Raw genomic sequence first — 27,655 nt, forward strand, 5'->3', positions numbered from 1 at the left:
TTTGCAGCTGTTTCTATTGTTTCATTGCCTACATTTTCTCTGCAACCAAAAGGAGGTTAAAGCTTGTGTAATGTGGATTATAATTATTATATTTCTTAATGTCCTTAGCAAGATTTTAGTGGCATATACTTTAGAGCCATGCGACTCTTAAGACAAACTCTCTCTCCTTTTCTCTCTAGGGTAACAATTTTTTTCTCTCTCTCTCAAAAACATGCTCTTTCCTCCTTTTTTCTCTCTACCGGAGGGTGGGGTGGAGCAGATCCCGTGTCCTTACGTTCATCCCCCCACTGTCCATATAAACCTTTGTTTTCTTTCCCCCAAGTTTCGATCCACGCGTTTGGACCTTTCCCGCTCACACGCCCTACGCTGAAATCACATGCCGCACGACAGAACAAGTAATGATCCTGGATAACTTGCCATAAAAGAGAAGTGGTTGAACTTTAATTTTATTTTAGCATCTATATCTTAATTGATTGGAAATATCGTTTTGAGTCAATTAGTCTGGATAACTTACATTGTTGGTTTTGTTGGTTAAGTTACCACTTGCCTAATCCATTTGTGGCTACTACAGGTTCATGCATTGCATATGAAGCTACATAATGAGAACTACTTATATTGGACGAGACTTTATTCTTCACATTGTCAATTTTGAGGTGAAAAATGAAAACTGTTGAAGTTGTTTGGATTTTTGAGCAGTTTTGAGATTTTGGTTGTAAATATGACACAGAGGATATTGGAGTTAAATATTTTCTGTTGCTAGCCACACTTGTGAACAGAACAAAAATACCATCCTTTTCTATAAGAATTGAATTTTTTAAATAGAATTTCTCCAATTTGTTGAGGCAAGGACAAAATAGACAGGACTGGTGATATTTATTATTATTATAATATCAGTAGTGTAGCTGAAGTTGGGCAAATGGATGCTTCTTCAGCGCCAGTGAGTAGTCAGACCGGAAAATCAACTTGCCCTGAACAGAATGAATCAGGGCAGATGGATGGAAATCTATTTAGTGGACCATCAGAAAGAAGACTTCAGCTTGGCTCTGAGATTTCACAAAATGAACAAGCAGAGATCAGCTTTCCTGAAAACGTAGCCAAGAGTTCTCTTACTGAACAACTAGGACCATCTCCTGAAGATGTGAGCAATAGTTTTCAGGCTGGAAAAAGCTCATACTTCCAAAAAAACATGGATAGTGTATGTGAATCCAAACCTGGAAGTCTATGTAGTGAACCATCAGATCAAGAAAATCGTGTTGCATCTGAACTTCTACAGAGTGAACCAGTAGAAACCAGCTCTGCATTACCCACTGGTGCTGATAATAAAATTTTTCCATCATCTTCTGAAAATGCCACCAGTGGTTCCCTTACTGTACCATTGCAACTGCATTCTGAAGTTGTGGCTGAGAGTAGTGAGATTGAAAGAAGTTTATGCCCTCATCAGACTACCTTACAAAATGAATCTGATGCTGGAGGGCTATGTGGTGAACCACTGAAAGAAAAAGATATGCCAGAGTCTGAACCAAAAGAAAAAGATATGCCAGAGTCTGAACCAAAAGAAAAAGATATGCCAGAATCTGAACTTGTACACACTAGGACAGAAAATACAAGCCCTACAGTATCCAGCTATGTTGCTAATGAACAGTTGCATTCTAGTGAATCTGTACACGATACCTTGGAAAATGAATCTAATTCTGGAGGGCTATGTGGCAAACCGCTGAAAGAAATGGATAAGCCAGAGTCTGAACTTGTACACACGAGGACAGTTCAAACCAGCCCTGCAGCACTCAGCTATGTTGCTGATGAACAGTTGCAGTCTACTGAATCCTTGGGACTTCCTTCTGACAATGTGAGCAAGAGCAGTCAGATTGGAAAAATTTCACCCCCCCAACAGACGACACATGAAGAATTTGGTTTCACGAGTGATCTCTTAGATATGAAATGTCAGATTGGCTCAGACCTTGCACAAAATGAACCTGTAGGAACCATTACTGAAGTACCTAACTTGAACAAAAGTTCTGTTACTGAACATCTGGAATTGCTTCCTGAGGATGTGAGCAGGAGTGGTCAGACAGAAAAAAGTTCATACCCACAGCAAACGATATCAGAACAGACTCATGAATTTGGTTCTGGAATTAGTGAACAATGCTATCATCTTGATTCTGAACTTGTACAAAATGTACCTGCTGAAACCAGCTCTATATTACCCAGTTGTATTGTTAAGAATGGTTCTGCCGCTGAACATATTGGCCTGGCTCCTAAAGGCACTAACAATAATCTTGGTTCTGAAAAACTTGGACCACCTACAGAGGATACAACCACCAATTTTTCTCTTGAACAATTAGAAAGGCCAGCTAAACATGCATTTAAGAAAAGCAGGTGGTTGGGACGTAGGGATAACAGAACTCCAAAATCATTAAGGAAAAAATATATGTTGAGGTCTTTGGCAGCAAGTGATAGGGTGCTTCGCTCACGGACACATGGGATGCCTAAAGCTACTGGATCAAGTAGTAATTTGGAAAATGTTAGCACCATGGAAGAGAAACAAAGGAAGAGCAAGAAAAGAAGAGGGAAGAGGATAGTAGCTGATGAGTTTTCAAGAATCAGGACACATCTGAGATATTTACTGAACAGAATTAGCTACGAGCAAAACCTAATTGATGCATATTCTAGTGAAGGCTGGAAAGGAGGCAGGTGTGTGCATTGTATTATATATTTTGCTTTTGTAGTGCTAATGTGTTATATAGTTTGCTTCTTAAATCGTACTAATGTTCTGGGACACTGTCATGTGGTGCCCAAGAGGCAAAGGAAAAGATAAAGGGAGTGTTAGGAATGTTCACATTGATTACCAGTCTGAGTCTAATTCTCAAATAAACTCATCTTTATCATAATCACCCTTTTATGGCCAGCATATAATTATGTGTCCTTCTATGGGTGGTTACCTTTTTATGCCCTCACGTTCATGTCCTACTTATAAGAGCTAAGCAATTCCCAATAGTTGGTGGTGTGGTGGAGCTAGATGTTTAGAAGTATGACGAGTTTTGGATGGATGGGACAACTAGGGCCCACATTTGGAATGTATTTTGAAATTAATTCTCAGAGAACAAAAGAAAAACAAGACAACATCTTATTGGTGTTCTTTGATAAAATGTTTTCAAGAACAATCCTTGTATCCCTGGTCTAACAATTATAGGTGGTGTACTTGTATACACCCTATGTACTTGACTATACCTACGTTCTATCATCAATAAATTTATTATTTGCCTGATGAAAAAAATTATAAGATTCATTTGGTAGCTTCTTCTTGTTTCTTAAACATGAACTTTAAAGACACAAGATTATTTTCAAAAACCAAACAAACCCCTAACATCTAGAATTGCCTACGAAGCTAAAGAATGTAATATACTTTGACTACTTTTTTTGAGGTTGGGGCTCATCTCGACTCTACTTTACAAAAGACTATGCTTTAATTGTATTATAAATCTTGGTTGTATTCTGTTTACTTTATCCATTTTTCTAAATCGGGATACAAGACATGATAATTCAATAGAATCTAAGATGGTGTCATTGTATTTCATGAAAAAAAACCCAAATTTCTTGTTTTTGGTACTGGTAACAAATTGTAATTTGATTTGGCTTGGTAACAACACATGCAAACCTAAACTATATTTGGGCCTATACTCCAAAAGGGCTAGTCAAAGTTACGATTAGAGCTTCCTTGGAGTCATTATAAATTCCAAGAATTTTTCCATTTAGGAATGTGGGATCTCATTCACCAACCTCACATTCACCACCCTCCTATGGTAGTGGGGTGTTACAAGCTCTTGCACTTATATGCCAAGCGTCCTTGTTAGATGACATGGCTCAAGACTTGGCACAATCCAAATCCCATATTTTTGGTTGATACCATTTGTAATGGCCAAAAGAAAGCCCAAACCGCATGGGCGTATGCTCCACAAAGACTAGTTAAGGTTACCATTGGAGCTTCCTTAGAATCATTATAAATGCCAAGAACTTCTTCTTCCTGGGCATTGTGGGATCTTATTCACCAAGCTCCCATTCTCCACCCTCCCATTGTGGCGGGGGCGTTTTACAAATTTTCTCCCATACTTAATTCATAATGCCATGGTTGAGAGAGCATTTTAATGAGCCCAAAGTTTCCAACTTTTTAGCAAACAAGTGCGAAGTAATAACGGAAATATCTAAAATATTAAATAAAGAAATTCTCAGTTGACTTGTAGAAAGTTACATTTTTTACGTTGCTTATAATAGTATCTATAAGCTAAAATTAAAAAACTCAATAATCATGTGTGGTCAAGATTGGACAGATTCCTCATTTCTCCTTTGTGGGAGCTACAACATCCAGATTTAAGCTAGAAAAGACTCTCGAGGTTATGTTCGGATCACTTTCCAGTAATGTTAGATGGTGGTGGCATTCAAGGGGATAGAAGGCCGTTCAAGTTTGGGAATATGTGGTTAAAAACGGAAGGGTTTGTGGACTTGATTTGGCAGTGGTGGAATTCATACTCTTTTGAGGGCAACTCGAGCTATGTATTGGCAGGTAAGTTGAAAGCCTTGAAGAAGGATTTGAACACATGGAATGAACAGGTATTTGGTGATGTAACCTTCCAGAAGAAGAGCTTGTTTCAAGAGTTACAAAGTTTGGAGGGTGTAGGGATTGAGAACAACCGTGAAGATCAAGTAGTTTCTGAATTAGAAAGATTGGCTCTCATGGAAAAGATATCGTGGAGGCAAAAGTTAAGGGCTTTTTGGCTTTGGGAGGGGGATAAATGCACAAAGTTTTTTCATCGAGTGGCTAATGCACATAGGAGGTTTAATTCCATTGAGTTCATGAGCATGGATGGAGAAACTTCATCAGATCAGATTGTGATTAAGGAACACGTGGCTGACCATTTCAGGTGATCCCTTATTACCCATCTTATTTGTTTCAGTAATGGAGGCCCTAAGTAAAATGGTGTCGGCAGCAGTAGAGGGAGGATTTTTTTCAGGATTCTCCATGGCTGATACCCATGGCTCCTCCATTATTTTTCACCTTTTGTTTGCAGATGACACTTTGCTATTTTGTGAGGCAGATGCAGGACATATTCAATCTCTAAAGGCTATCTTACTTTGTTTCGAAGCAGTTTCCTGGTTGAAGATTAATCTTTGTAAGACGGAGATGGTTGCGGTTCGTGAAGTAAACAATATTGGAGGGTTGGCTAATATTTTGGGTTGTATGGTCTCTATGTTGCCTTTGAAGTATCTTGGTCTTCCGTTTAGGGCTTCTTTCAAAGCAAAGTCAATTTGGGAGGGGGTGTTGGAAAAATTCGAGCGTACGTTGACCGAGTTGGAAAAGGATGTATTTATCAAAAGGGGGGCAGATCACACTTATCGAAAGTACCTTATCCAATCTTTCCACATACTACTTATCCTTATTTCCCCTTCCTGTTAGCATTGCGATGAGGATGGAGAAACTCCAGTGAGATTTTTTATGGGGAGGTATAGGAGATGAGTCTAAGTTTCATTTGGTGGGGTGGGATAAGGTATGTTCTTCTTTGAGAGATGGTGGCTTGGGGGTTCGGAATGTGAGGACTTTTATTGAGGCTTTGTTGGGTAAATGGTTGTGGCATTATAATTATGAGAGGGAAGTCTTGTGGAAAGGGGTGATTGACATAAAGTATGAGAGTGAACGAGGGAGTTGGGGCTCTAAAGAGGGAAGGGGGACATATGGAGTGGGGCTATGGAAGTATAGTAGGATGGGGGTGGGGCTCCATTTTTAGTAATACTCGATTGTGTTTGGAGGATGATGGTAAGATCAGTTTTTGGACGGATATGTGGGTGGGAGACATGGCTTTAAAAGATGCTTATCCTACAATTTTTAGTATTCCACGGGAAAAAGAAGCTACAATGGCTGATTTGAGGGTAATCAATTAAGGCTTGCAGGAGTGGAATCTTAGACTTATCAGGGATGCATATGATTGGGAAGTGAATGCTTTGGTGGATTTTTTTAGCTTGCTGTATAATATTCCTATTGGTGCAACTGAAGATGTGATGGTATGGAGTCTTTCTAGAAAAGGGAAATTCTCGGTACACTCTTTTTATGAAGTTATTAGCATGCAATAAAGGCACAATTTTTCTTGGAAGAATATTTGGAGAAGTAAAACACCCATCAAGGCTTCATTCTTTGTATGGACAGCAACTCTAGGGAAGATTTTGACCATTGATAATCTTAGAAGACGTGGCCTAATAATTATGGACTAGTGCTGTTTGTGCAGAAAAGAATGGTGAAATAGTGGACTATTTACTCCTACATTGTGAGTTTGCTAGTGAGATGTGGAATTACTTTTTCAGCAAAATGGGTATAGCATGGGTGATGCCGGGTAGGGTGGTAGATCTTCTAGCAAGCTGGTAAGGGATCACTGGGACACCACATATTGCAGCGGTGTGGAAGATGGCTCCAATATGTATTTTTTGGTATATTTGGAGTCAAAGAAACGAGAGACTGTTTGAGGATAATGAATGTTCATCGGAAGAGTTTTGGTGTTTTTTTCTGGAAGTCTGTGTTCTTGTGGGCCATTGCTTTAGATTTTAATGGCCTCATCTTCTATGATTTCCTTGTAACTATCTCTAGCTCTTAAATAGGTGTATGCACATGTATACTTCCAGTGTACCCAGGCTATGCCCATCCTTATATTTTAATAAAATAACCTATTACTTATCAAAAAAATTAAAAAAATTGTTTTAGCTCTCTAATCCTAATGTTTTGACCTTTAAAACGTCATAAGAATCATCCCCATCCAATGTTGATGTGGACCCCATAAAAATTGGAAGTTAGAAAAGGGCTTGATATTTGTTAAATTGCTTCTTTTTATTGGCTTATATTGTGTATTCAACAGATATACATAAGGGTGGTGATTAAATTGGGTCAAGCTTGATGAACTAAGGCTAAGTCTTTACTTGATGCATGCATGCCAAAGAGAAGACTTATGTTATCTAACCTATCTAGTCTTGGCATGTACTTAGGTTAAATGAGCCTTACCTTGTCTTAGTTTTATTTTCAGCTGTCTATTTTTTGGGTGGACGGTATATGCATAGCTGTTGCTTCTTCTGATTATTTTTGTAACTTTGCAGCCTTGAGAAGTTGAAGCCAGAGAAGGAGCTTCAACGGGCCACATCCGAAATACTTCGACGCAAATTGAAAATAAGAGACCTATTTCAACATCTTGGTTCACTATGTAGTGAAGGAAGGCTTCCAGAATCTTTATTTGATTCTGAAGGAGAAATTTGCAGTGAGGATGTAGGAAAATCCTTCAATTAGATGTTGTGTCCACTAATTTAAAATCTTTTACTTCTTGGAAAATACTCAGTTCATGCCAGTTTGCTTTTCATGATTAGTAACCGGTGTTCTCTCACTGTATATACTAAGATTTGTAATCTTTATATGGCAGATATTCTGTGCAAAATGTGGGTCAAAAGACTTGTCTGCCGACAATGATATTATACTGTGTGACGGTGCTTGTGACCGTGGGTTCCACCAGCACTGTTTAGAACCACCACTGTTAAGTGAAGACAGTAATGTCCATATAACCTATTTACTTATAAAAAAAAAATGTCCATAACCTATTTGATAGCATCAAAGCCGATTTTGCTTCTTTGGTTGCTTGTCAATTATGCTTTCCTGACTGTTCGCGTATCCTTTTAATTTTTGGGTTGCAGTTCCCCCTGATGAGAAGGGTTGGCTATGCCCTGGATGTGATTGCAAAGTTGACTGTATTGACCTACTTAATGAGACTCAAGGAACAGATCTTTCTCTTGCTGACAGCTGGGAGGTCAATGATAAATCCCTGGTTCTTTATTCGTTGATTAGAAATATATTAATTTAGTGAATCCTTATCATGGTAATATCTCGTGTACAGAAGGTTTTTCCTGAGGCTGCTGCCACTGCTGGACATAATCCAGATCACAACTTTAGTCTTCCTTCAGATGATTCTGATGATAATGATTATAATCCAGATGGACAAGATGATGAGAAGGTTCAGGGAGATGAGTCAAGTTCTGATGAATCTGAATATGCTTCTGCGACTGAGGAATTGGAAGCTCCACCTAATGATGATCGGTACTTGGGGCTTCCTTCTGATGACTCGGAGGATGATGACTATAATCCTGATGCTGCAGATCACAGTGAGAAGGTTAAGCAGGAAAGCTCTAGCTCTGATTTTACATCTGATTCTGAGGATCTTGCCGCTGCACTTAATGATAACAGGTCTTCCAGAGATGATGATGACATAATGTCGGCATCTTTGGATGGTGTTAAGCCTTTCGGAAGTTCTGGTGGAGAAAGACCCAAACTTGGTCGTAAGAAGCAGTCTTTAAATGATGAGCTCTTATCCATATTAGAGTCAGATTCTGGCCAAGCTGGTTTTTCAACTGTTTCTGAGAAGAGACACGTGGAAAGGTTGGACTACAAGAAGCTACATGATGTGAGTGCACTTTTTAGTCCAGTTTGGTTAATTGATTCTAGTTTTGTTTCTGTTTAGAAGCCGTCTTTGAAACCATGCCCTTGTTTCTTTATGTTGCCTCACTATAATAGATCATAGTGATGTCACAGTATCTCATGGTGTAACAATCCAGGGAAAGTACTAGCCACATTTGTGCTATAATCCCAAAAACACTTGTCAATTTGAATCTATTCTAGAATCAATTATAAAGTTTAACCTAGTAAGTAGCCAATGTGGGACTTAGCACCCGTGACTACTTTTCTTACCTACCCCCTCTAGGTGGGTGATTTATATTCCCAATGTGGGACTGATGTTCAAATTGTTAAAAGAATCTCTCTCTCTCTCTCTCTCTCTCTCTCTCTCTGTGGGTGTTTATATGTGTGCGCATGTATGCATGTTATAAATAATTTCGACCTGTGAGAAAAGGTCTAAGGGAACCTATTATGGTACATACAAATCACTATAGATGTGTAATTATTATGCTTCCCCTGGGATATTCTATTGTTGTATGTGATTGTTAGATTGATAGATTCATGTTATTAGATGTGGTTGTTAAAAGTAGCCCATATGTCATATATCAATGTTTTGACGTGGCACTTACAACAGTAATCCAGTACTCTGCTGATATGAAGTAGAGAAAAGTTGGATACTTTAATGGGTAATGTTCTGATCTAATTGGCTGTATTCTGGTCAAGCAAAGTACATGTTTCAATTAACTGCTATTGGTTGTCGTACTAGCTACAGTTTGTCTGTTCAGTGGAATGTAACAATCTCAAAAGTTGTTCTGCTGTAACAAGAACTAGGATCGATAATGCCAAGTATATATGAACTCTATTTCAACTTCTCCACAACCGCAATTTGTTCCACACAAATCAATGCGAGAACTACCTTGCTCTTTAGGGTCTTCTTTGATCGCCCTCAGTGGTCTTCTCAATGAAGCTTCTACTTTTTGGCGCAGCAATGATTCTAGTTTTATAACTGGGTTGTTATACTGTTCCTTGTTCGCTCTCAATCTTGTGCATTTCATTGTTTGTTGTTTTCCTTTCTCCGGTTTGTTTATCTTTGTTTTCCTTGCTCTGATTTGTGAAGGAGACATATGGAAATGTTCCTACTGATTCGAGTGATGATGAAGATTATAATGATGCTGCTGCATCACAGAAGAGGAAGAAAACTGTTAGAGAAGTTGCTCAGCTGTCCCCCAGTGGAAAGAATATGAGGAATATAAATCAGAATCGGAAATTAGCTGATCATACTCCTAAGAGAAGAACCCGTCAGAATGCTAACATTGATGGCACATCAAATTCACCCACCAAATCTCTAGATGGCTATCATAGATCTGGTTCTGGTGGTAAAAGAATTAGATCATCAACATCTAGAAGACTTGGGGAAGCTGTAACTCAGGTAATTGCAAGTTTTCATCTCTAGCTGCGGAGTTTGCTTGGTTGATAAATTCAACATATCCTTTTAAATGAGTTATAAAAAAACATATCCATTTAAATGAATTTGGGATACCATATATAGTAGAGGTCTTTGTTCTTTGAAATGAACTGCTGTGCCATACAGAGGCAGCTGTTGTCTTCTTATGATTCCCGTTGAAAATTAGAGCCCCAATAGGCAATAGCTTGTGTTTTAAAAAACAGGAAAGTAGAATTAATCCAAAACGAAGGGCAATAATTGATAGCAACATTTATCTTGTAGCCTCTTTCTAAACAATTTATTTGTTGGGAAATTCTATTGAGATTCAATTCCATGATACCAATCCAGTTCTTTGGCGAGTTTATAAGCTCTAGTTTGGTTTTAGCATAATCATTTCTGATTTATCCGTACTCTTCCTAGAATGAAGCAAAATTGGTACCCTCTCTCTCTCTCTCTCTCTCTCTCTCTCTCTCTCATGCACAAGAGGGCTTTTCTTAAACTCGGTTAGTAACTCAGTTTATTTATACTTACAAAAAAAAAGTAACTCAGTTTATTTATTATTCCAGAGACTATACAAAGTCTTCAAGGAGAATCAGTATCCTGAGCGAGCCACTAAAGAAAGCTTGGCAGAAGAGTTAGGAATCACTTTCCAGCAGGTCCCATCTTCTGAACTGCCCTAATGATGGAAAGAGTCACATTCTTTCTTTTGTTTAGAAATTATGTTGGGCATGTTTTTGTTCTGGTCTTCAGCATCTTTTTATTGAGCAGGTTAGCAAATGGTTTGAGAATGCTCGTTGGAGCTTTCACCATTCATCACATATGGAAGCTGCCGGAGCCGATAGCACTTCAAAAGCGGGCACTCCCTCATCTCAAACAAATATGGCCACCAGAGATGCCACATGCAATGGAGCCCAATTTGAGGCTTCACCCAGGTCGGCTACCACTGTACGGGAAAGCAGTGGGGATCTGAGGCATAGTGCATTGGAGACTCGGGAAAGCTGTAGATATAAATCCACAGCCCCAAATTCTAGAAAGAGAAAAGGAAGGTCAGATCCTCGGGCATCAGATCCAAATTTTAAAAATGAGGAATTGCAAAAAGCAAGTGAAGTGCAAGCAGGTGGTGGAATGAAGACTCGAAGAAGGAAATCTTTTGTTTGACATTTCCAATTTTAATCGTAGGGTATTAATTTTGACACAGTCAAGTCGCCGAGATCTTATGAGAGAGTAACCGGCAGCTCGAAAGGTTTTAGTTTCTTCCCATTCGATAATCCAATTGCCTATGCCATTATTGATCTTTAATTAGATTATGGTTTTCTGGTCTTCCTCCCTTCCTCAGGTAATTCACAAATGCCGTTCTCACAAAATGAAGCTGTTCCTTAGATTGTGGCTCTTCATCTACCCCTTCCTTTGGTAAAAACTCTCCTCTGACGGCAGTGTCTTATCGGTGCGTTAGGATCAAGGACCCCTGATATTTATAGTTTGCTTTTTCATGTATTTTTAATTGTTCTGGGCTGTGTAAAATTTACTTGCCATAAAAGCAAAAATTATAGCTCACCATTAGTCTTGAATTCTTCCAAGGATAATGCTTAGTGTACCGATAATTGACCCATTTTGCTTTTTTTAAAATTTTTTTTTCTTAATGATTAACTAAGGAAGTATTATTAAGTTTATGTATTTTTTATATATAAAAAATATTTAAAGATATTTAAAAAATAATAAAATAATAACAAAAAATTTTAAATTATACTGATCGGTTGGATTTGTAGGTCAGGACGTCGGTCCCTGTAGCAGTATCCAAAGCCGAGCTGGCTAAACTTAGCCAGGCCATCCACCCATATGCTTTTGGAATGTTAAAAGAGTTTTGCTATATACAAGTACAGTTACGTACTAATTTGTATATCAATACTGATTCATTCATACTTAAAATTTAAATTAATACTGTTTTTAATAAAATTTATTTTTTGACCAATCACATCACATTAGTGTACAAATTAGTGCATAATTGTGCTTGTAACTATATTTTTCTATGTTAAAATTTACCTTTGACTTGGTGCTACCTAGCTCGAAATCTAAAGAAGGAAATCTTATAGAAGAAAACTATTATATATACAAAAAGATTATATAAAATAAATTTATAAATTAATGTGATTTTATGAGATTTGTTAGATCTATTTTTTATTATTTTATAATTTTATGTATAATATCAAACATCAATTTATGGATTTATTTTTGTGTATAAAGTATTTTCCATCTTTTCAAATCATGTGCTTTATGTTGTGAAAATATGTGAATTATGATGAATTGTACGAAAAAGAAAGAGTAAAATAAAGCAGAGATTTAATAGTTCAACAGTATGCCTATATTTACAAGAGTAAGTGGCGGTTGAAACTTCACTATATGATATTAAAGTGATATTAAATGCCTTTTACTAACCCTAGCTGTATAGGGAATTTTAGAAAATTTCCAAAATATCCATCCACCGTGCTGCGGGGGTGTTGCCTTCTCAACTCCAACCTATTAATCATCCCAGCCCATAAAACAATAAATTACAATCCCAAAAGGATGATGCTATCATTCCGCTTGATCCCCTCGCTTCACTTCAACATTAGCCTATTGTTTTTGAATATATGTTTCACACGATATAAGCCACAAAATACAACACTCTAGTTGAGAGTTTATTATTTGTAACAGTATAGAAATAATTTTAATTTTTACAATAATCAAAACAAAAAATAACTTACAAAATATTATATTTAATGAAATTCTCAACTATATTTACTCAATTTCACAAAACTTATTAAAAAAAAATATTTAAATCTTCTTGTCTACTTTTTTAAAACTTAATAAACAATATATCTCAAAAAAATTTGAAAAATTTATATTATTGTATTTGTAAAAGTAATTATTTTAAAGCACCTCGTATTAATGAATAATGAGTAATATCTAATTATTTGAAATGGAGATAATGGTTCTTTTTATTAGATGGGGGACTTACGAATGGTGGATCGTTGGACTTAGGCTGTTTAAATTTTAAATAGATAATATCAAAAAAAAAAAAATTAAATAGATAAATTTTATATAAATATTTTATAAAAAAGTGGGTTTAATAAAGAATAATTTCTTTTATAATTTTTAAATTGAAATTCTTTTTTTCTTTAATTTTAATTTTAATTTTATAAAAACTTGTATTTAAAATTTATTTTTTATTATCTTAATAATATTAAACTCAAAATTTTTTACGGATGGAACTGTAGAAGATAAAGTATCTAACAGACAGGCCGTCTAATCCCATTCCAATTTAGGACCCAAGGCCTCTACCACGTTCAAGCAGGGAGACAATCGGAAAACCGGAGGAACCATTATGGATGTAGAAACAGACGAGAAGGAACTCAAAGCCGCAGGGGCCGAGCCTTTGTCCGACGGCCGGCGCGGACTGCGCATCCATGGCTGGGAGATCGAGTCTCGCAAGCGCTCTATCCTCAACTCCTCTGAACACCAGCTGTCAGTGAATCTTTTTTTAAGAAGTTTCAAATTTGCAACTATTACTGTCGAATTTTATGTTTTATACATATTACGTTGCCCAGAAATTATTCATACAATGAATTTGTTCTGTTTATGTTGTGGAAATTGAATATGACTATATGAGTATCCTTTCTCCAGCTCTTTCCCTTGCTATTGGTACCTTTCTTAGTTTGATGCTCCGTTGTTCAGCAGGACTATGGTTATGTGAAATATCTAGTTATAAATCCTTATTAAACATTTTTTATATTAGTAAGAAAAAAAAAAAAAAACTAAACATCTATTTCTCCTATAAGTAAAGCAATATTTATAAAGAAGAATTCATCCAAAAGATCTGCCAAATTTTTTTGAATGCGATTAGAATGTTAGGAGAAATAAAAGCGATTTTTGAGAAAATCTAAGCACCTAAGGTGACGCTTAGTTCAGATGGTAAAATCGTTGGCATTGATTTTGCTGCGGTTGAAACAAAAAAGATAAATTTACGTGGAAATTGAAATAAAACAAACTTGTATACCCAAAATAATTTTCAATTTGTAGTTTATTTGGAGGTAATTGTTGGGGTCACCTTGTTTTTTAAAGCCATGTAGATTAGTAGTCTCTGACTCCTAGGTTACCACATAAGATTTGATGTTTTATACTCTGATGCAGGTGGGAACAGAAGCTTCAGACTTCTCACTTGCCAGAGATGGTTTTTGGGAAGAGTTCCTTGGTTCTTAAACATGTGAATAGTGGCATCAAAATCCATTTTAATGCATTTGATGCTCTAAATGGCTGGAAGCAGGAGGCGTTGCCACCAGTTGAAGTTCCTGCGGCAGCGAAATGGAAATTCAGAAGGTAAGCTGTGTTGACTATAAGTGATTTCTTTATGGTAGACAACTGGATCTATGTAATCATTGCTTTACTGCCTCAACATCAGAATTTTACTGTCACAAAATGCCATTGATATAGAGGATGGGGTGATGTTTCAAGAATTCTCAACAAGATTTTCCTTTCTAAAGTATTTTCTTTTAAGGAAGAGGAAGGTACCCCAAATTTTCCTTTCTAAAGTATAATCATCTTAAATGATGATATATTGTAATCTAACCTCTAGGGATATAGCATTTTATTCACAGGAAAGGAATGTTCTCTCATTAGTAAAAATATCTCTAAATTTCCACAACTTGTCTCGCCTTTAACTTGCAGTATACATCTCAAGAGAATACTGTTCGTGAACTATTGCGTCACGTACTTTAGTGACATTGTGTCCCTGATTTTGGGTTGTTTCTTTCATTTCAACCTTGTTGCCTATATAGCAGCATTTACTGACAGTTTTCTCTTGGGCCTTAATTCTTAAAACCCTCTTCTAAATTTGCAGTAAACCCCTCCAGCAGGTGATACTGGACTATGACTATACATTCACAACGCCATATTGTGGAAGTGAAACAATTGAGATATATACAGATGTATGTGCTTGCTCTTTTATCTGGAACTGAGCAAAATCTTTCCAAAATTAAGATTTAATGTTATTTAAGTTGTCTTGAATTTGATAATAGATTGGAATTTTTGTATGCTTTACATAGTTAATAAGTTCCCTTTCCCCATTACTTGCATAATTATCACCATGGTTTTGACTGTTATTGTTTGTGCTACTTTCTATGGTCAGTATGGAAGAGGGGAAATCTCTCAGCGAACATGCAATCTTCATTGGGAGGACTGTGAGGAAAAAATTGATGTGGTTTCACTGGCATCAAAAGAGCCTATTCTCTTCTATGATGAGGTGGGCATCTTGATACTAGAAGCGGGTGTGTTTTCTTCATGGAATATATGTTGAGGCCATGACCAAAGTAACTCTTGTAACTGAACAGGTAGTCTTGTATGAAGATGAATTGGCTGATAATGGAGTTTCTCTCTTAACTGTAAAAGTGGTAAGATTGAAATTTCTTGCACAATATCAATCCTCTTTCTGCCCAGCATTGAGATGGTTAAGGACTAATGATGCTATTTTTTATTTTTAATAGAGAGTCATGCCAAGCTGTTGGTTTCTTCTCCTTCGATTTTGGGTGAGCTGACTTTCTTGGTTCAGTATATTTTAATTTGAAATCACATGGTGTGAAGAAGAATTTAAAGATTAAAATTTCATAAGCATATATTCATGTTTTTGTGTCATGCCAGTACTTTTGGCGTAGACAAATAAAAAAGCTCACAAAGGGCGTACTATGTTCTAGTAAACTCCAAAGATTATATGGGAAGATATATGCTTTACTTTCAGATATTTATGCTCTACTTCTTTTGTTGATTCGTAATTAGTTGATTTACTGAACAGGACTTGAGCCTACAACCTCGCCTGTGAACTCATGCTTATATTTGGGAAGTGTCTGTGTCAGTTAGGCCCATGGGGCAATGGTTTGCCTTCTCTTTTTGTTTCACCAACTATATAATTTCCGTTTTGCATGTATCTGTCTTTCTTCTAGCTTAGAGTTGATGGAGTGCTGATGAGACTAAGGGATACTCGTATGCATTGTGTCTTCGATGTTAGTGCAAATCCCATCCTCCTTCGAGAAAGCTGCTGGAGAGAAGCCACATTCAAAACTTTATCTGCTGTAAGTTTAGCCTCTTCTTTTCTGCGCGCACTATTGATAAACTTGTTGATTTTTGTTTCTACTCTTTAGAGAAGTCTTGTGTATTTGTAAGACCTTGTTGCTTGGTTGATAATGTCATTTTGTCTAGTTACCAATGTTTCACAATTTTCTTAATTTGTCGGTGTTTGGGATGTCCAAGAGTAATGGATGTTTTAGACAATAGTTTTGTTTATATATAATATAAGTTATCTAATTTTTAGAAGAAGCTTTTAATGTTTAAAAATTCCATGCACCCCTTCTATTATGAACAGCATTTTCTTTTCAGCTGATTTTGAAAAGGTCCTAATTTGTTCAGTGTAGGAGCTATGAACTAGTAGGAACATTTGTTTATGTTTTAGAGGAACAACTATCTGGTTCTTTTGCCTAAGTAATCTTTCCAGGTAGGCATTCTGTACAGAAGTTTATCCAGGTTCTCATTGGGAGATATGAACTTTTACAATCCAGTTCTTTGTGGCATACTGGCAGGTTCTTTGAACTTCAAATTTGGTTAAACTTTTTTTTTTTGATAGATAAAAGAGAATTTATTAATCCACATAATTAGGCAAAGAAAATTTGGTGAAACTTTAGCTTAAGGTGTATGGAAAAAATTAAACGCTTCTTACTCCATGACTATTTTTTTTTGGTTGTTCATGGAAGTTCACTGTTTAAGTGAACAAGACAGGATTAGGATCTTCATGATAATGGCTGCTTTGCTTAAGTGGATCAACGGCGGTAGTAAGGGTTATGACAGTACAATTAAGAGTTAGAAAGTAAACGAGCAAAAGCTAGTTTAGGACACAATTAAGGGACTTATAAGCGTGTGGAGAATTATGAATAAGATGAGGTGGGAAAGAAAAGAATAAAAGCCTAGGCTACCGGGTATTCGATGAACTAAAAACATAAATTTCCATAATTACTGGAATTTTTGTTGAGCTTTATAAATACTTTTTGTCATATAATTTCTACCATAATCACCTAAAAACACCATCTATGACCTAAAAAAATACAACTAAAACCGATAAAAGGAAAAAATAAACCTAAAAACTTTGATCAAGCCTAATTTTAATTTTAGAAATGCCTTAAAAAAATTAAGCTCAATGAAGCATTTCAATGAAGCTATGATTAGGTGACTGAACATAAAAGGACTGACAACCCTTTGATCAATTGCAATTTGAGTTTCTTTTCTAGACTCTTTGTGGGATGACATTGGACGATGTAGGATTTGTCTCGACCAATGTCCCACTTAGGTTCTACAAATCAAATTCAATATTTCCAAAAGTGTAAGGTACATGCAAAACAGAAAGTGCAACCCATTTCTGAGAATAAGGCTTCACTTTCATCATGTCCTAGGTTTCAGATGACGTCTTATGGGTTTTCTGAGTTCTAATTTCGGCAGATGTAATCTTTGGGGCTTTATTATTTCAGTTGAGTGATGGCTGTGAAACTTTGATGCGAGTCAAATTTCATTGATTCACTCACTGCAGAAGTGGAGTATGGTAAGTTGAACTTCTGATCAAGTGCATGCAATGTCAGATTGCATCGTTGAAACCACATTACATAATTTTCAAGAAGTTTTTTTAGACTGCTTTTACTGGGTATAGATTTGGTGCTATCACTAATCATACTAACTTGCATTCTCAGTTGGTTTGGATTTCCTCTCCATATTGACACCTCGTTAAATATCTGAGAAATTTTTTTTGATAAGTAAAAGAGAAAAAAGAAAAAATTAATTCACAAGAAAAATGCTCTTGGGGAGACTCGAATCAGTGCCATCCCTTTGGGGGGTGAGGCGAAGAAATAGATGCAGTTTACTTTTGTATTTGATGGTTTTGAAGTATTTTCTTTTCTTAGAGCATTAATATGGTGCAGATAGGACACCCCTCTGATCCTGCTGCCTATAGTGATCCAAGCATCATCAGCCAGAGGCTTCCCATCATCAAACACAAGACCCAAAAGCTTAAAGTTCCTGATAATTTGTAAGGTGAAATTTGTCTCTTCATATACAAGGGCTCAATTTTTTTTCTGTTGTGATTGTGGAGAATTGAAACATCCTGTCTCATGCATTTTCGTGTTGCTCATTCTCTCTTGTTTGATATTTTATTATTTTCACTGCATATACACAAACATTAGCTTGAAGAATCATACTCAATGTTCATACTCTAACTTCAATGATGAATTTGAAGAGAAGTAAAAGCAATTGCATACGAGTTGATTATGGTTATCTGTGCTTCAACTTCTGCATGGAAATGTTCTTTGTTTCACATACAATTTGTACACCTGGGTCAATGAAACACAAATTGGTGAACACTCAGGGCCTGCACTACTAATTTGGAAATTTTTACCGAGTATCATCTTGATCTTATATAAGGAAAATTGCTAGAAACAAACAAATTTCAGAATTCAGGATAAAAAACAATCCTGTGTTCCAGTGCATGCAAGTGTTCTATAAACCAAAACCAAGTTTTTCTATCTGATTACTAAATTTCGTTCCACAGAGATGTTAGTCCTAATCTGAGGTACGTTCTTCAAAAGCTTCTTTCTTTTTCTTTTCTTTTTTTTTTTAAAAAAAAAAGAGTCAGTGTCATACTGTCAACCCAGGGTGGTACCTGGGTTAAATGCCTGCAGCTGGATAAAACCTTTATGAAATGAAAGAATCACATTATTTCTCTAGGAAGGAAAATGTATAAACCATATGAAGACACTAGTTAGGGGCAAGAGTATAATAAGATAGATATCTTTTCAATTGAAAAGTTGCGTCTTGGGTTGGTTTTTTCCTTTTTTTCCTTTTTGTTGGAAGGGGAGTGGGGTCACTGTGGTGGGGTCCTACCTTCATCATCTTTTTCTCTTCTTATTGCGGCTTAAGGGTTGAGTGGTTAATACTACTGATGCCTGTTTCTTTACATTTGAATAATTCCCAGCATTTTTTATGGGCAACCAAAAAGTTTTATTCATTAAAAGTAGGCAAAGCCCAAGTAGACGGAGTATACATGAGAAGTACCTAATTAGAGTTTAAATAATTCTCAGCATAATGTCGTTTGAACCATATATAAAGCAAAATGGAATAGAAGTAGAAAAAGAAGAAGAAAACAATAGAAGTAGATTTATAATTAGAATAAGAAAGACTCTTTAAAAACTCTGCCACATGTGTAGTGCACCAGGATTTATTTCAGGCATCAAAAGCAGAATAACCGAAAAGCAGGGTTAGGCTTCAACTTTGTTCATGCTCCAACATGCATAACCTGTAGGAAATATTTGGTATTTCTAGTTTCACTAGGCAGAACCACCATCCAGGATGTCGAGTCTTAGAACTCCAGATCCTACCTTGGTTAGTTTCTGTCCTGTTGGATGAAGAAATCAAGAGCTAGTCCAATAGAAAGAGTGGAAAATTAATTCCAAACTGAGGCTGAAGGATGGATGGGTCAGAGCCGCAGATTTAAGTCTAGTTTCTGTGGCTCTGATGGTGGCTCTGGTAGTTTTGGATCCATACGAAAGCTGCCTGGCCATGGTAAATCTGTTGCGTCCTCTAGCGTGAAGGGTGTCCATGCCATTCCAAACCCTGTATTGGCATCATTAAATCTTGCTACAATAGCAGTTAAATCTCTGCTTGGCTTGTGCATGAGTGAATGGGGCTGAACGCTTAGTGATCGGGCAATGGGAGTGTTAATGGCTAATCCCATCATCGTCATCATCCTATGTGACTGATATCTTCTGGCTGCACCTCTTTCCCTCTTGTGGGCATTTTGATGACCCCCTAATGCTTGTGAACTGAAGAACTTTCTCTTGCAGAAGTTGCATGAGAAAACCTTGGTAGGAGCAGGTTTTTGTTGTTGATCAGGGTCTTCAGCTGTTGAGAGCAAATTCCTGCCTAGGCTCAGATTCAGCCACTCGCCTGGATTGTCATAATCAGTTCCTCCATCGTCATCATCACTGCCGATTTTTTTTTCACCCTGCCGTTCATCTGGTGCTGTTTCAGTTGCTGCTTCTCCCTGAAAAAACATGTCTCCACAAGTTTCAAATCAGCTGACAGTGTTAAAGGAGAGTGAATGAAGAGAGAGGGCTTGTGGATTGGTTGTGATGCTCTCTTTAAAGAATTAGATCAAAGAGGAAGATAGGAAGAGAGGATTCAGTGGCAAGAGGTATCAGACTTTATGGGAAGCGAGATTGTTAAGTTCCTTTTTTTATGTAATCTTATCCCAATTCGGTGACCCCACTAAGTCATGCTCGGTGCTCTGGGGGACATTGCTTATGTCATCTTTACTGTTGCTCTGTTCAAGCTTAGGATTCCCCACTTTCAGCTTTTGCCTCTTCTTTTCATGTCCTCAAATCACAATGACTTACATGGTTCTCTTTGGACTAACAAGAGAAATACTAGGTTTGACAATCATACAACAAATCCTTATAAGTCAAAACCACAATCTTACCCTTTATTTGCTCTGCCTGCCGTGAGTGCTGCGTATCCACCAAGTAAGCAATTCAATTGGTTGAACCCTTGCGAGTTGGATACGATGGTTCTAAGATGGGATGTTTGTGTGTTGCATATAAAGAAGAGTGATGTTTCTGTTGATTTTGGAAATCACTGAAACCACTTGACAAGTCTAGGTGATTGAAAGATTAAATAAAATGGAGTAGAGATATTAGTATTACTCCTGGAGAAGGGCTGCTTTTTCTGTTGATAAAAGCTGTTCGTTTTGAGCACTGGAAAGCCACTTTTGCTGAATATATTGGAGGAGAACCAACATCTGCTTCTGAATTTTACATTATCTGTTTATTTTGTAATTAGTCCAAGTAGTTCATCTATGGTAAAACTGTTATTCGTCAGGTGGGATGGAGTCCCACTTGCATTGCCCCCGCCGCAGATATTTACGGACCAGCACAATTACAGTAGTCGGTAAACTCTTTCAAGTCAAGTTGGTATGATGGAATGATAAAGAAAATATAGATCTCCTGCAATCCTCTGCCAGAATCACAGGCAATTCGGGCAGTGGTGTAGGGGTCCACAGCCCCGGACAGCTACACAGGTCTCCTGTCTGGGACTGTGAGACCCACATCCTTCTTACACCCCTTACCCGAATTGTCTGCAATGGGCAAGGGAGCTTGATTCTAGCAAAGAAGGCACCCACCAGAAAAAAGTGGCATGCCCTGATTGGAGAAGTCAGTGAGAGAGATGAACAAGAGAAAGGGGAACAGAAAGTGACACATGAGCTTCAAAATTCTGAATGCAGCTATAGAGCAGTGTCGCGTGGTTGGTGGTAAAGATTACTTAGGTTATTAAATTGCCTTTTGATTTGATATTTTGCGGTGGGTAATGGGGCCCTGAAAATCGCCAATAATGGTGATAAAAGTAGTAAAAAAACAATCATATAGATTGGTATCTTTCCATTTTAATAGTGTTTTCTCATGGACATCCATGTGTGGGGTCGTCTTGTTGGGGTTTCTTGGTGTTCGTTTTCAAACACGTAATGGGCAGTCTGTATGTACACTAGGAGAAGTGCACTACGAGCCACCTGTCCTCATTTGATCCATTCCTTTCTTTTGTGATGAAAACTCAGACGACGAGAAGCTCAGTTCCCCATCAAAGGGCATCTCTCACGTACACACGGTGACCCACACGAGAAATATTAATAATGATGAAATTTATACTGTTTTATAATTTATTTGACAAAGTCGCTCTGTTAAATATATTTTTAAGAAATTATTGGGATATTCCAAAATTTATATCATCCCTCAAAAGAAATTACCCTCAACCAATGAAATCTCAGCTTTGTGAGGTACGAAATTTGGTCATATTCAGTCGTTACCACCGTTTGTATAGAATTCTAAACCAGAGCTAGCTTAAAACTTTCCGAAGGTCTCGGGCTCTATGGAGATATAAGTTGGTGATTGGTGAACATCCCAATATGGCGTTTCGAAATGCAATAGAACTATTAGTTAGGGGGAAGTAATAAAGGAAAACTAGAATTCTAGTCATCAAGAGAACGATTCATGATCCGCCTTATTGCCACTGAAGATCTCTGCAAATGATAAATCTCTCAGATAAAAGGCATTGTTAATAATGGTTCCTAAGTGGTGAATGGTGTTAAACAACCTGTTCAATTCAACTCTCTTATGATGCACTTACTTATAGTTCGTACACTGAACAATTCGGATTATGTGTATCGACCACTTCCTCACTTGCAATCCTTGTTCAAATTCTTCATTGCAATTATCACGTTGAGAAAAATGGGATTTTTTCTTAAAAATCTGTTGAGGATCGTGTCTCATTCAAGTGGGAGACGATATTTTCTAAGTTCATTGGCCATTATGGCTTCCACCCGACATCTGTACTTTCATTTGTTTTTCATGGGGATCAGTTCTCTCCAAATATGGCCATTAAAGCAAGTTGCTTGTTGCCCCCAAAAACACTCATTGTAGAAGGATGAACTCAAAATTCCATCCAAGCGTCCAACGTTGACTGGGTTTTCCCCATCGTGTCAACTAACATGCGACATTTCTATATATTGCAAAGATGCTTTTTCCCCGCAATGACCCCTCCCACTTCAAGGATTCGCCGACTTCAATTATCTCCCACTTCAAAGAAAGCCAAGGAGCGACGTCTTCAGTTTGTCCACTGTCGGGCATAAAAGAAGATTTGATTGGTCTTGTAGATTAAGCTAATTCTAGCATAAATTTTAAACTATATAACTCAGAATGTGATGATATATATGAAGATTCACGATAATGGTTAAATTTCAACATTTTTTTTTTAATTTTATTTTAATGTGGGAAACTTTTCCAAGATAAGAATCTTTAGATCCACCCTTACATAGTAAATTCTGTCTCGTACATTGCATCCTAAAAATTTCTTTACACGAAATTAGTTAAATCGCTTGCTTTTTACCAATAGGTGTGGCTTTAAAAGATTGTTTTTATCCATAAAGTGTTGAACCTGGATCTTGAAATGAGTGATACTTCAAATCAAGGCCTTCACCATTTGGGCTAACCCATTGGAATAAATTTCAACAATTCCACATGGAATTAACTAAAAAGTATAAATGATAGTAATGAAGAAATGCCTCCAGCCACGGACAATCGAAAACTGTTTTTGTCCAAGTGATACTGCAGCGATGAAAAATAACAAACAGTAAGCAAGCAATGCGCACAAGAAACCACGTGTCGATAAACTGTAGAGGGGAATGCTCTAAGATCCAAAATAAACCACATTTGGGCAATTCTCGTGAAGCACATGGTGGACTCTGATTCAGGAACCAACTTCTCTATGTTGGAGCTTAGAAAGAATAGAAAGAAAGGAACGAAAATATAGGTGAATGGAGTGGACCATGCCGACTTAATAGAGCGACATACAGCATCCCATGTGCTCACTATCATGAAAGCTATCAACTCCAGGACAGATACAATTGCGAACAGGACTACAAGACTTTCGTCACAAACTTCTGTGAAGTTGGATCCTTTCATGGTGCATTCCCCACTAGCATCTGTTCAAATAATATATACTCACGGATTGCTAATTACCTCCCAACTCAGAGCCAAAAAGAAATATATATATATATATATATATATATATATGGGAAATCAAATATGTCTTCAATCCAAGAGTACTCAACCCTGGCAACAACACTGGTATTAAGTGCCTCTCATCCATAATGAGAAAATAGTTCACTTTTATTCAAAACAATGCAGCAGTAAAAGTTAATATATGTGCTCCAGAAACTACTGCACCATGCTTTTTTCAAAAAGAATCTTGGGTACTAGAAATCAGTCGACAAGGAATTTAAATTGCCATATTGATTACAACAGAAAGGAAAACAAATCTTCAAATTTCTTGTTTGAAATGGCCCTACTCGCATGCAGCCTTTTACTACTTACTAGAAAGCAGAAAGTTCCTACTGGATATCCACTCTATCATCGCCCCAAAACAACTTCTTGCACTCAAATGTGCTGATCCAGCAGCCCTTCAAGTACCTGCAATAACATGGGGAAAGGAACATAGCATGTGTAAACCATTCCATAATCATGGCAACTCCCGAGATACACAATAATGTTTCCCAAACAAACAATGATTAGTGATGGAATGAGAAACCACAAATATAACCTTGACAGAGTATTTCCCCCCGAATAGAAATTGAAACACACAACACACAAAAACGCTGGTTGCAAAAAAGGCATTTAAGTGAATGAAGTGAAAGAAATAGCGCACACACCAAATTCCAAACGAGAAAACATCAAAATTCTTCAAAACTTGTGAAGACATGGAAAACTCAATAAACCACACATCCAAAATTATTATTGTCAATGCTTAAAGGAAGGTGTTGTGACTTCTTTCTTATTGCAAAATCTACACTCTTTTGTAATTCTTTTAAGTCCTTACCCCGCTGGAAGAAACAACAAGAAATTTGTTATGTGTGATACCCCATATGATAAGATTGAAGGTAGGTGGTGTATGAGATCCCATATTGTTTGGAAAGGAGAAGTTTTTGCTCTTTATAAGGTTTTAATAGGGCTCCAATTATATCATTAATTAATCCTTTTGGAGTATGAGTAATGTAGTTTGACCTTCCATTGGAGCGTTACACTATGATTATGTATTTGAACAAGACATAACTTGGAATTCAGCTACACAAGTACTAATTTCTAAGACAGATAGCAGTAGAGTTACCATTTTCTTGAATTTTATTCTAGAACACTACAAATGATGCTTTTCGTAACAATCACATATCAGTATGTTTCTGAAATAAAAATTACATTTTTTAATAGGTAAACAAGGGGTGCAACACGAGGACTTCCTAAGAGGTCACCAAAATGAAAATTACATAACATGGCAATGTTTAATACATGGCGCCATGTCTCATAAGAGCAAGGAAAAACAAATAAAATTAGGTACTCCGTAGTGTTACTGTAACACGATTGAAAAGCTACTTTGAACAATGAAAAATAAAAAATAAAAACCTAAAAGATCCCAGAAAAATTAGCATTTCCAACGAACTTAACATACAAAGAAGATCCAAAACCCCAAGAATTGACTATATGTAAAATCAAGTAAAAGACTAGACACAGAAAGTATGCACCAGATGACTCTTAAGTCTTAAAGCAGTGTTTTATCAACATATAAAAACTGTGTTTGGAGGGTTATGGTAAGTCATGACAGCTAAATTAATTAACATAATCTTTTCCATAACTACAACCTCATCAAGTCCAAATAAAAACTCCAAAGTCCAATCATTTCTAGGGTTCCTCATTATCCATTTACTCATAAAACATCATAAATTTTACTAGAATCATGTCTCAGATAGAAAGGTTTAAAAAGAGAGTAATGTTACATATAGTCATGGAGTGTGCAAATACCGCGCAATCGCTTTGAAAAAGAGGAGGGTCCACGATTAAAAAGTTTTTTTTTTTTTTTTTCATGCGGGTTCTGTATTAATTCATTTTTTAAAAAAAGACTGTGCGACATTTGCACAACTACGACTACAAATATCATTTCTCTTAAGAGCATTGGCAATTGATTCTTTTATCTTCATATGTAAAATTACATATTTTGAAGATTGATTTTGAATATGAAGAAAAATTCCTATATTGGATTATGTATTTTTTGATCAAATAATAATAAAATAATAAAGAGAGAGAAGAGAAAAAAGAAAAGAGAGAAAAAGAGAGAAGAAAGAGTTGGGAGGAGAGAGAAAAAATAATAAAATAATGTTTGAAGAAGGAAAATAACATCTTTAAAGATGAATAATCACTGTTCATAATTATTTAAAATTATAAAGATAGATAAGTCAATGTAGGTGATTTTAAGACAAATTTATTCAAATTTGAGAATAAAAATAAAGATAAATAAATCATTACTAATACTCTAAAAGATAACCCAAACAGTGAAGCATCATTCTCACTGCCTTTTGGACGCTTGAAAGTCCTCTGCATAACCCGTGTTTTCCACTGCTCCCTATCAATCCCAATTCCAAAGTCATTTTATCAACCAAGCTCAAGATATTAAAAACTCCCACCAAGCCCTCACCCTATAAGGTATAAACCAAGCTCAAGGGTAACTAGATTTCATGCCAAAACCTTTAATGCGGCCACGGAAATTAGTGGAAAAATAACAAAAAAAAATCAGAAAGAAGTAGTCAATTTCGGCCATGTGTCCTAGAAACAGCAAGAATCACAGAGACTACTAGCGATCCTGACAAGTACGTCGGAAGGTACCATGGGACATCTCACAAAAGGCCCGCACATTGACAGAAAGGTAAGATGTGAGGCGGGGTCGTAGCCAACACGTTGCCGAGTGGTAGAAGGGACTGCGTACATCCTAGTTCTCCCAAGTTCCTATTGAAAAGACAAGAAACCCACTACACAAGTAAAACCCAAAAGAACTATAATTCAGCATCTAATAATGTAGAATTTCTATCTTTTAAAAATAAGCTTTATTTGCCAGGATGATGCCCAAAAAAAAAAAAAAAAAAAAAAAGGAGGATTGTGCGAATTAAAAACGAACATGCTTAGAAAACAATGCACTAGGTAATTTCGCGGAACACAAAGAAACAGAAACCACAGAAAGAAGGTTTTTTTTCTTCCTTTTCTTTTTTGATGTGTAAAACCGCAAAGGAAAGTAAAGGTATTTCGGAGCTCATTTTCTTTCTTTAAGACCTGAGAAAATAATTATTTATAATTTAGTCCATTTTTTTTTTCAATTATATGGAAGAAAAATTAAAGGAAAGATAACACATGCTCATGATCGTTTGCTTAACTCGCCTTTCAAACATCTATCTATTTACTCAAACCGAGCAGAAATATACTAATTGCAATTTTTGAAGTACTTGTACATTCAAATAAAAAAGAATAATGAAACAAATGAACCGCGTCATGAAATTCATGTTTCCTTTATTGTACTTGTTTTTTTTCCCTCGTAGAACTTATAATGGTTGACATATCAGATACTTGGGACCTAAATCTCACATATCAGATATCCATAAATCTAAAGCAACAGGGATAAATAAATAAGTAAACTACATGATTTTTCTCAATTTCCACACAACCAAAAGGGGGTGCAGGAGGTTAGGGTTCAGGTGGGGACTTGGGGGTAGGACTAGCGAAGGAGAGGTGGTGAGACTGGACGCGTGGAGGGGGCTAGAGGCGGCGAGCGAAGATGGAAGAGAGGCAAAGATGACCTGCGGGACAATGACCTAATGGTCGTGAGCAATGACCGAGATAGGGATCTTGAGCGCCAAGCCATTTTTTCCAAAGTCGGAAAAAAGGCGCCATAGGACGAGGGTTTATACTTTTAAAGGGGATAATCTCATTCATTTATAAATGAAAAAAAAAAAAACTCATTTTATGTATCCATATCTCTTTATTATCTGTTATTCTGTACTCTATAATTTGAATTTTTTTTTTTTTTTTTGAAGAAGTGAGAAATTATAAATTTTACTATTTTGAATTAAATTATCTTAAATAAATAATGAAGAGATTTGTTTTTTTTTTTTAAATGGTTTCAAATGAAACTCACGTTGGGCCTCAATAGCCAGGTGGAAAGAAACAATTGGACTACAGAAGTGGGCTGGTTTTAAAAAGCTTCGAACACATTGGTAACCGAATATTTAGACACCATGAGCGGCTGGACCAGCTAAAAGGATACCG

At 36.6% G+C, this 27,655-nt stretch overlaps 3 protein-coding genes across 5 annotated transcripts; 2 read left to right on the forward strand and 1 right to left on the reverse strand.

The window, feature by feature from the left end:
- Window positions 1–571: 571 nt before the first annotated feature.
- LOC122313245 (homeobox protein HAT3.1) lies at window positions 572–11,520 on the forward strand. Its single transcript, XM_043128073.1, has 9 exons — window positions 572–2,691; window positions 7,129–7,294; window positions 7,446–7,569; window positions 7,714–7,826; window positions 7,914–8,477; window positions 9,585–9,896; window positions 10,478–10,567; window positions 10,680–11,154; window positions 11,248–11,520. The coding sequence occupies exons 1-8, from the start codon at window positions 917–919 to the stop codon at window positions 11,067–11,069; spliced, it is 3,534 nt and encodes a 1,177-aa protein (XP_042984007.1). The 5' UTR covers window positions 572–916; the 3' UTR covers window positions 11,070–11,154; window positions 11,248–11,520.
- Window positions 11,521–13,173: 1,653 nt separating this feature from the next.
- LOC122313768 (TIP41-like protein) lies at window positions 13,174–18,248 on the forward strand. Of its 3 annotated transcripts, XM_043128983.1 has the most exons (9): window positions 13,174–13,412; window positions 14,079–14,264; window positions 14,785–14,872; window positions 15,073–15,186; window positions 15,275–15,334; window positions 15,428–15,469; window positions 15,881–16,009; window positions 16,344–16,428; window positions 17,897–18,248. In XM_043128983.1, the coding sequence occupies exons 1-8, from the start codon at window positions 13,273–13,275 to the stop codon at window positions 16,413–16,415; spliced, it is 831 nt and encodes a 276-aa protein (XP_042984917.1). In that variant the 5' UTR covers window positions 13,174–13,272; the 3' UTR covers window positions 16,416–16,428; window positions 17,897–18,248. The 3 variants fall into 3 exon arrangements, with proteins under 3 accessions (XP_042984917.1, XP_042984915.1, XP_042984916.1); XM_043128981.1 differs by lacking the exon at window positions 16,344–16,428 and having other exon boundaries at window positions 17,879–18,248; XM_043128982.1 differs by lacking the exon at window positions 16,344–16,428 and having other exon boundaries at window positions 13,178–13,412.
- A 699-nt stretch (window positions 18,249–18,947) lies between these two features.
- LOC122313769 (zinc finger protein 7-like) lies at window positions 18,948–20,154 on the reverse strand. The gene has a single exon (XM_043128985.1). The coding sequence runs from the start codon at window positions 20,023–20,025 to the stop codon at window positions 19,447–19,449; it is 579 nt and encodes a 192-aa protein (XP_042984919.1). The 5' UTR covers window positions 20,026–20,154; the 3' UTR covers window positions 18,948–19,446.
- Between the last annotated feature and the right edge of the window lie 7,501 nt (window positions 20,155–27,655).

This window comes from Carya illinoinensis, chromosome 6 (genome assembly GCF_018687715.1).
Source record: "Carya illinoinensis cultivar Pawnee chromosome 6, C.illinoinensisPawnee_v1, whole genome shotgun sequence".
Classification (NCBI taxonomy): domain Eukaryota; kingdom Viridiplantae; phylum Streptophyta; class Magnoliopsida; order Fagales; family Juglandaceae; genus Carya; species Carya illinoinensis.

What these genes read in the sequence shown, in the direction of transcription:
- LOC122313768 (XM_043128981.1), top strand. Translation starts at nt 13,273, where the DNA reads ATGGATGTAGAAACAGACGAGAAGGAACTCAAAGCCGCAGGGGCCGAG. An exon ending in GCGAAATGGAAATTCAGAAG is followed by an intron (nt 14,265 to 14,784) that starts GTAAGCTGTGTT and finishes CTAAATTTGCAG; the next exon opens with TAAACCCCTCCAGCAGGTGA. An exon ending in CTATTCTCTTCTATGATGAG is followed by an intron (nt 15,187 to 15,274) that starts GTGGGCATCTTG and finishes GTAACTGAACAG; the next exon opens with GTAGTCTTGTATGAAGATGA.
- LOC122313245 (XM_043128073.1), top strand. Translation starts at nt 917, where the DNA reads ATGGATGCTTCTTCAGCGCCAGTGAGTAGTCAGACCGGAAAATCAACT. An exon ending in CTCTTGCTGACAGCTGGGAG is followed by an intron (nt 7,827 to 7,913) that starts GTCAATGATAAA and finishes TCTCGTGTACAG; the next exon opens with AAGGTTTTTCCTGAGGCTGC. An exon ending in TTGGGGAAGCTGTAACTCAG is followed by an intron (nt 9,897 to 10,477) that starts GTAATTGCAAGT and finishes TTATTATTCCAG; the next exon opens with AGACTATACAAAGTCTTCAA.
- LOC122313769 (XM_043128985.1), bottom strand. Translation starts at nt 20,025, where the DNA reads ATGTTTTTTCAGGGAGAAGCAGCAACTGAAACAGCACCAGATGAACGG.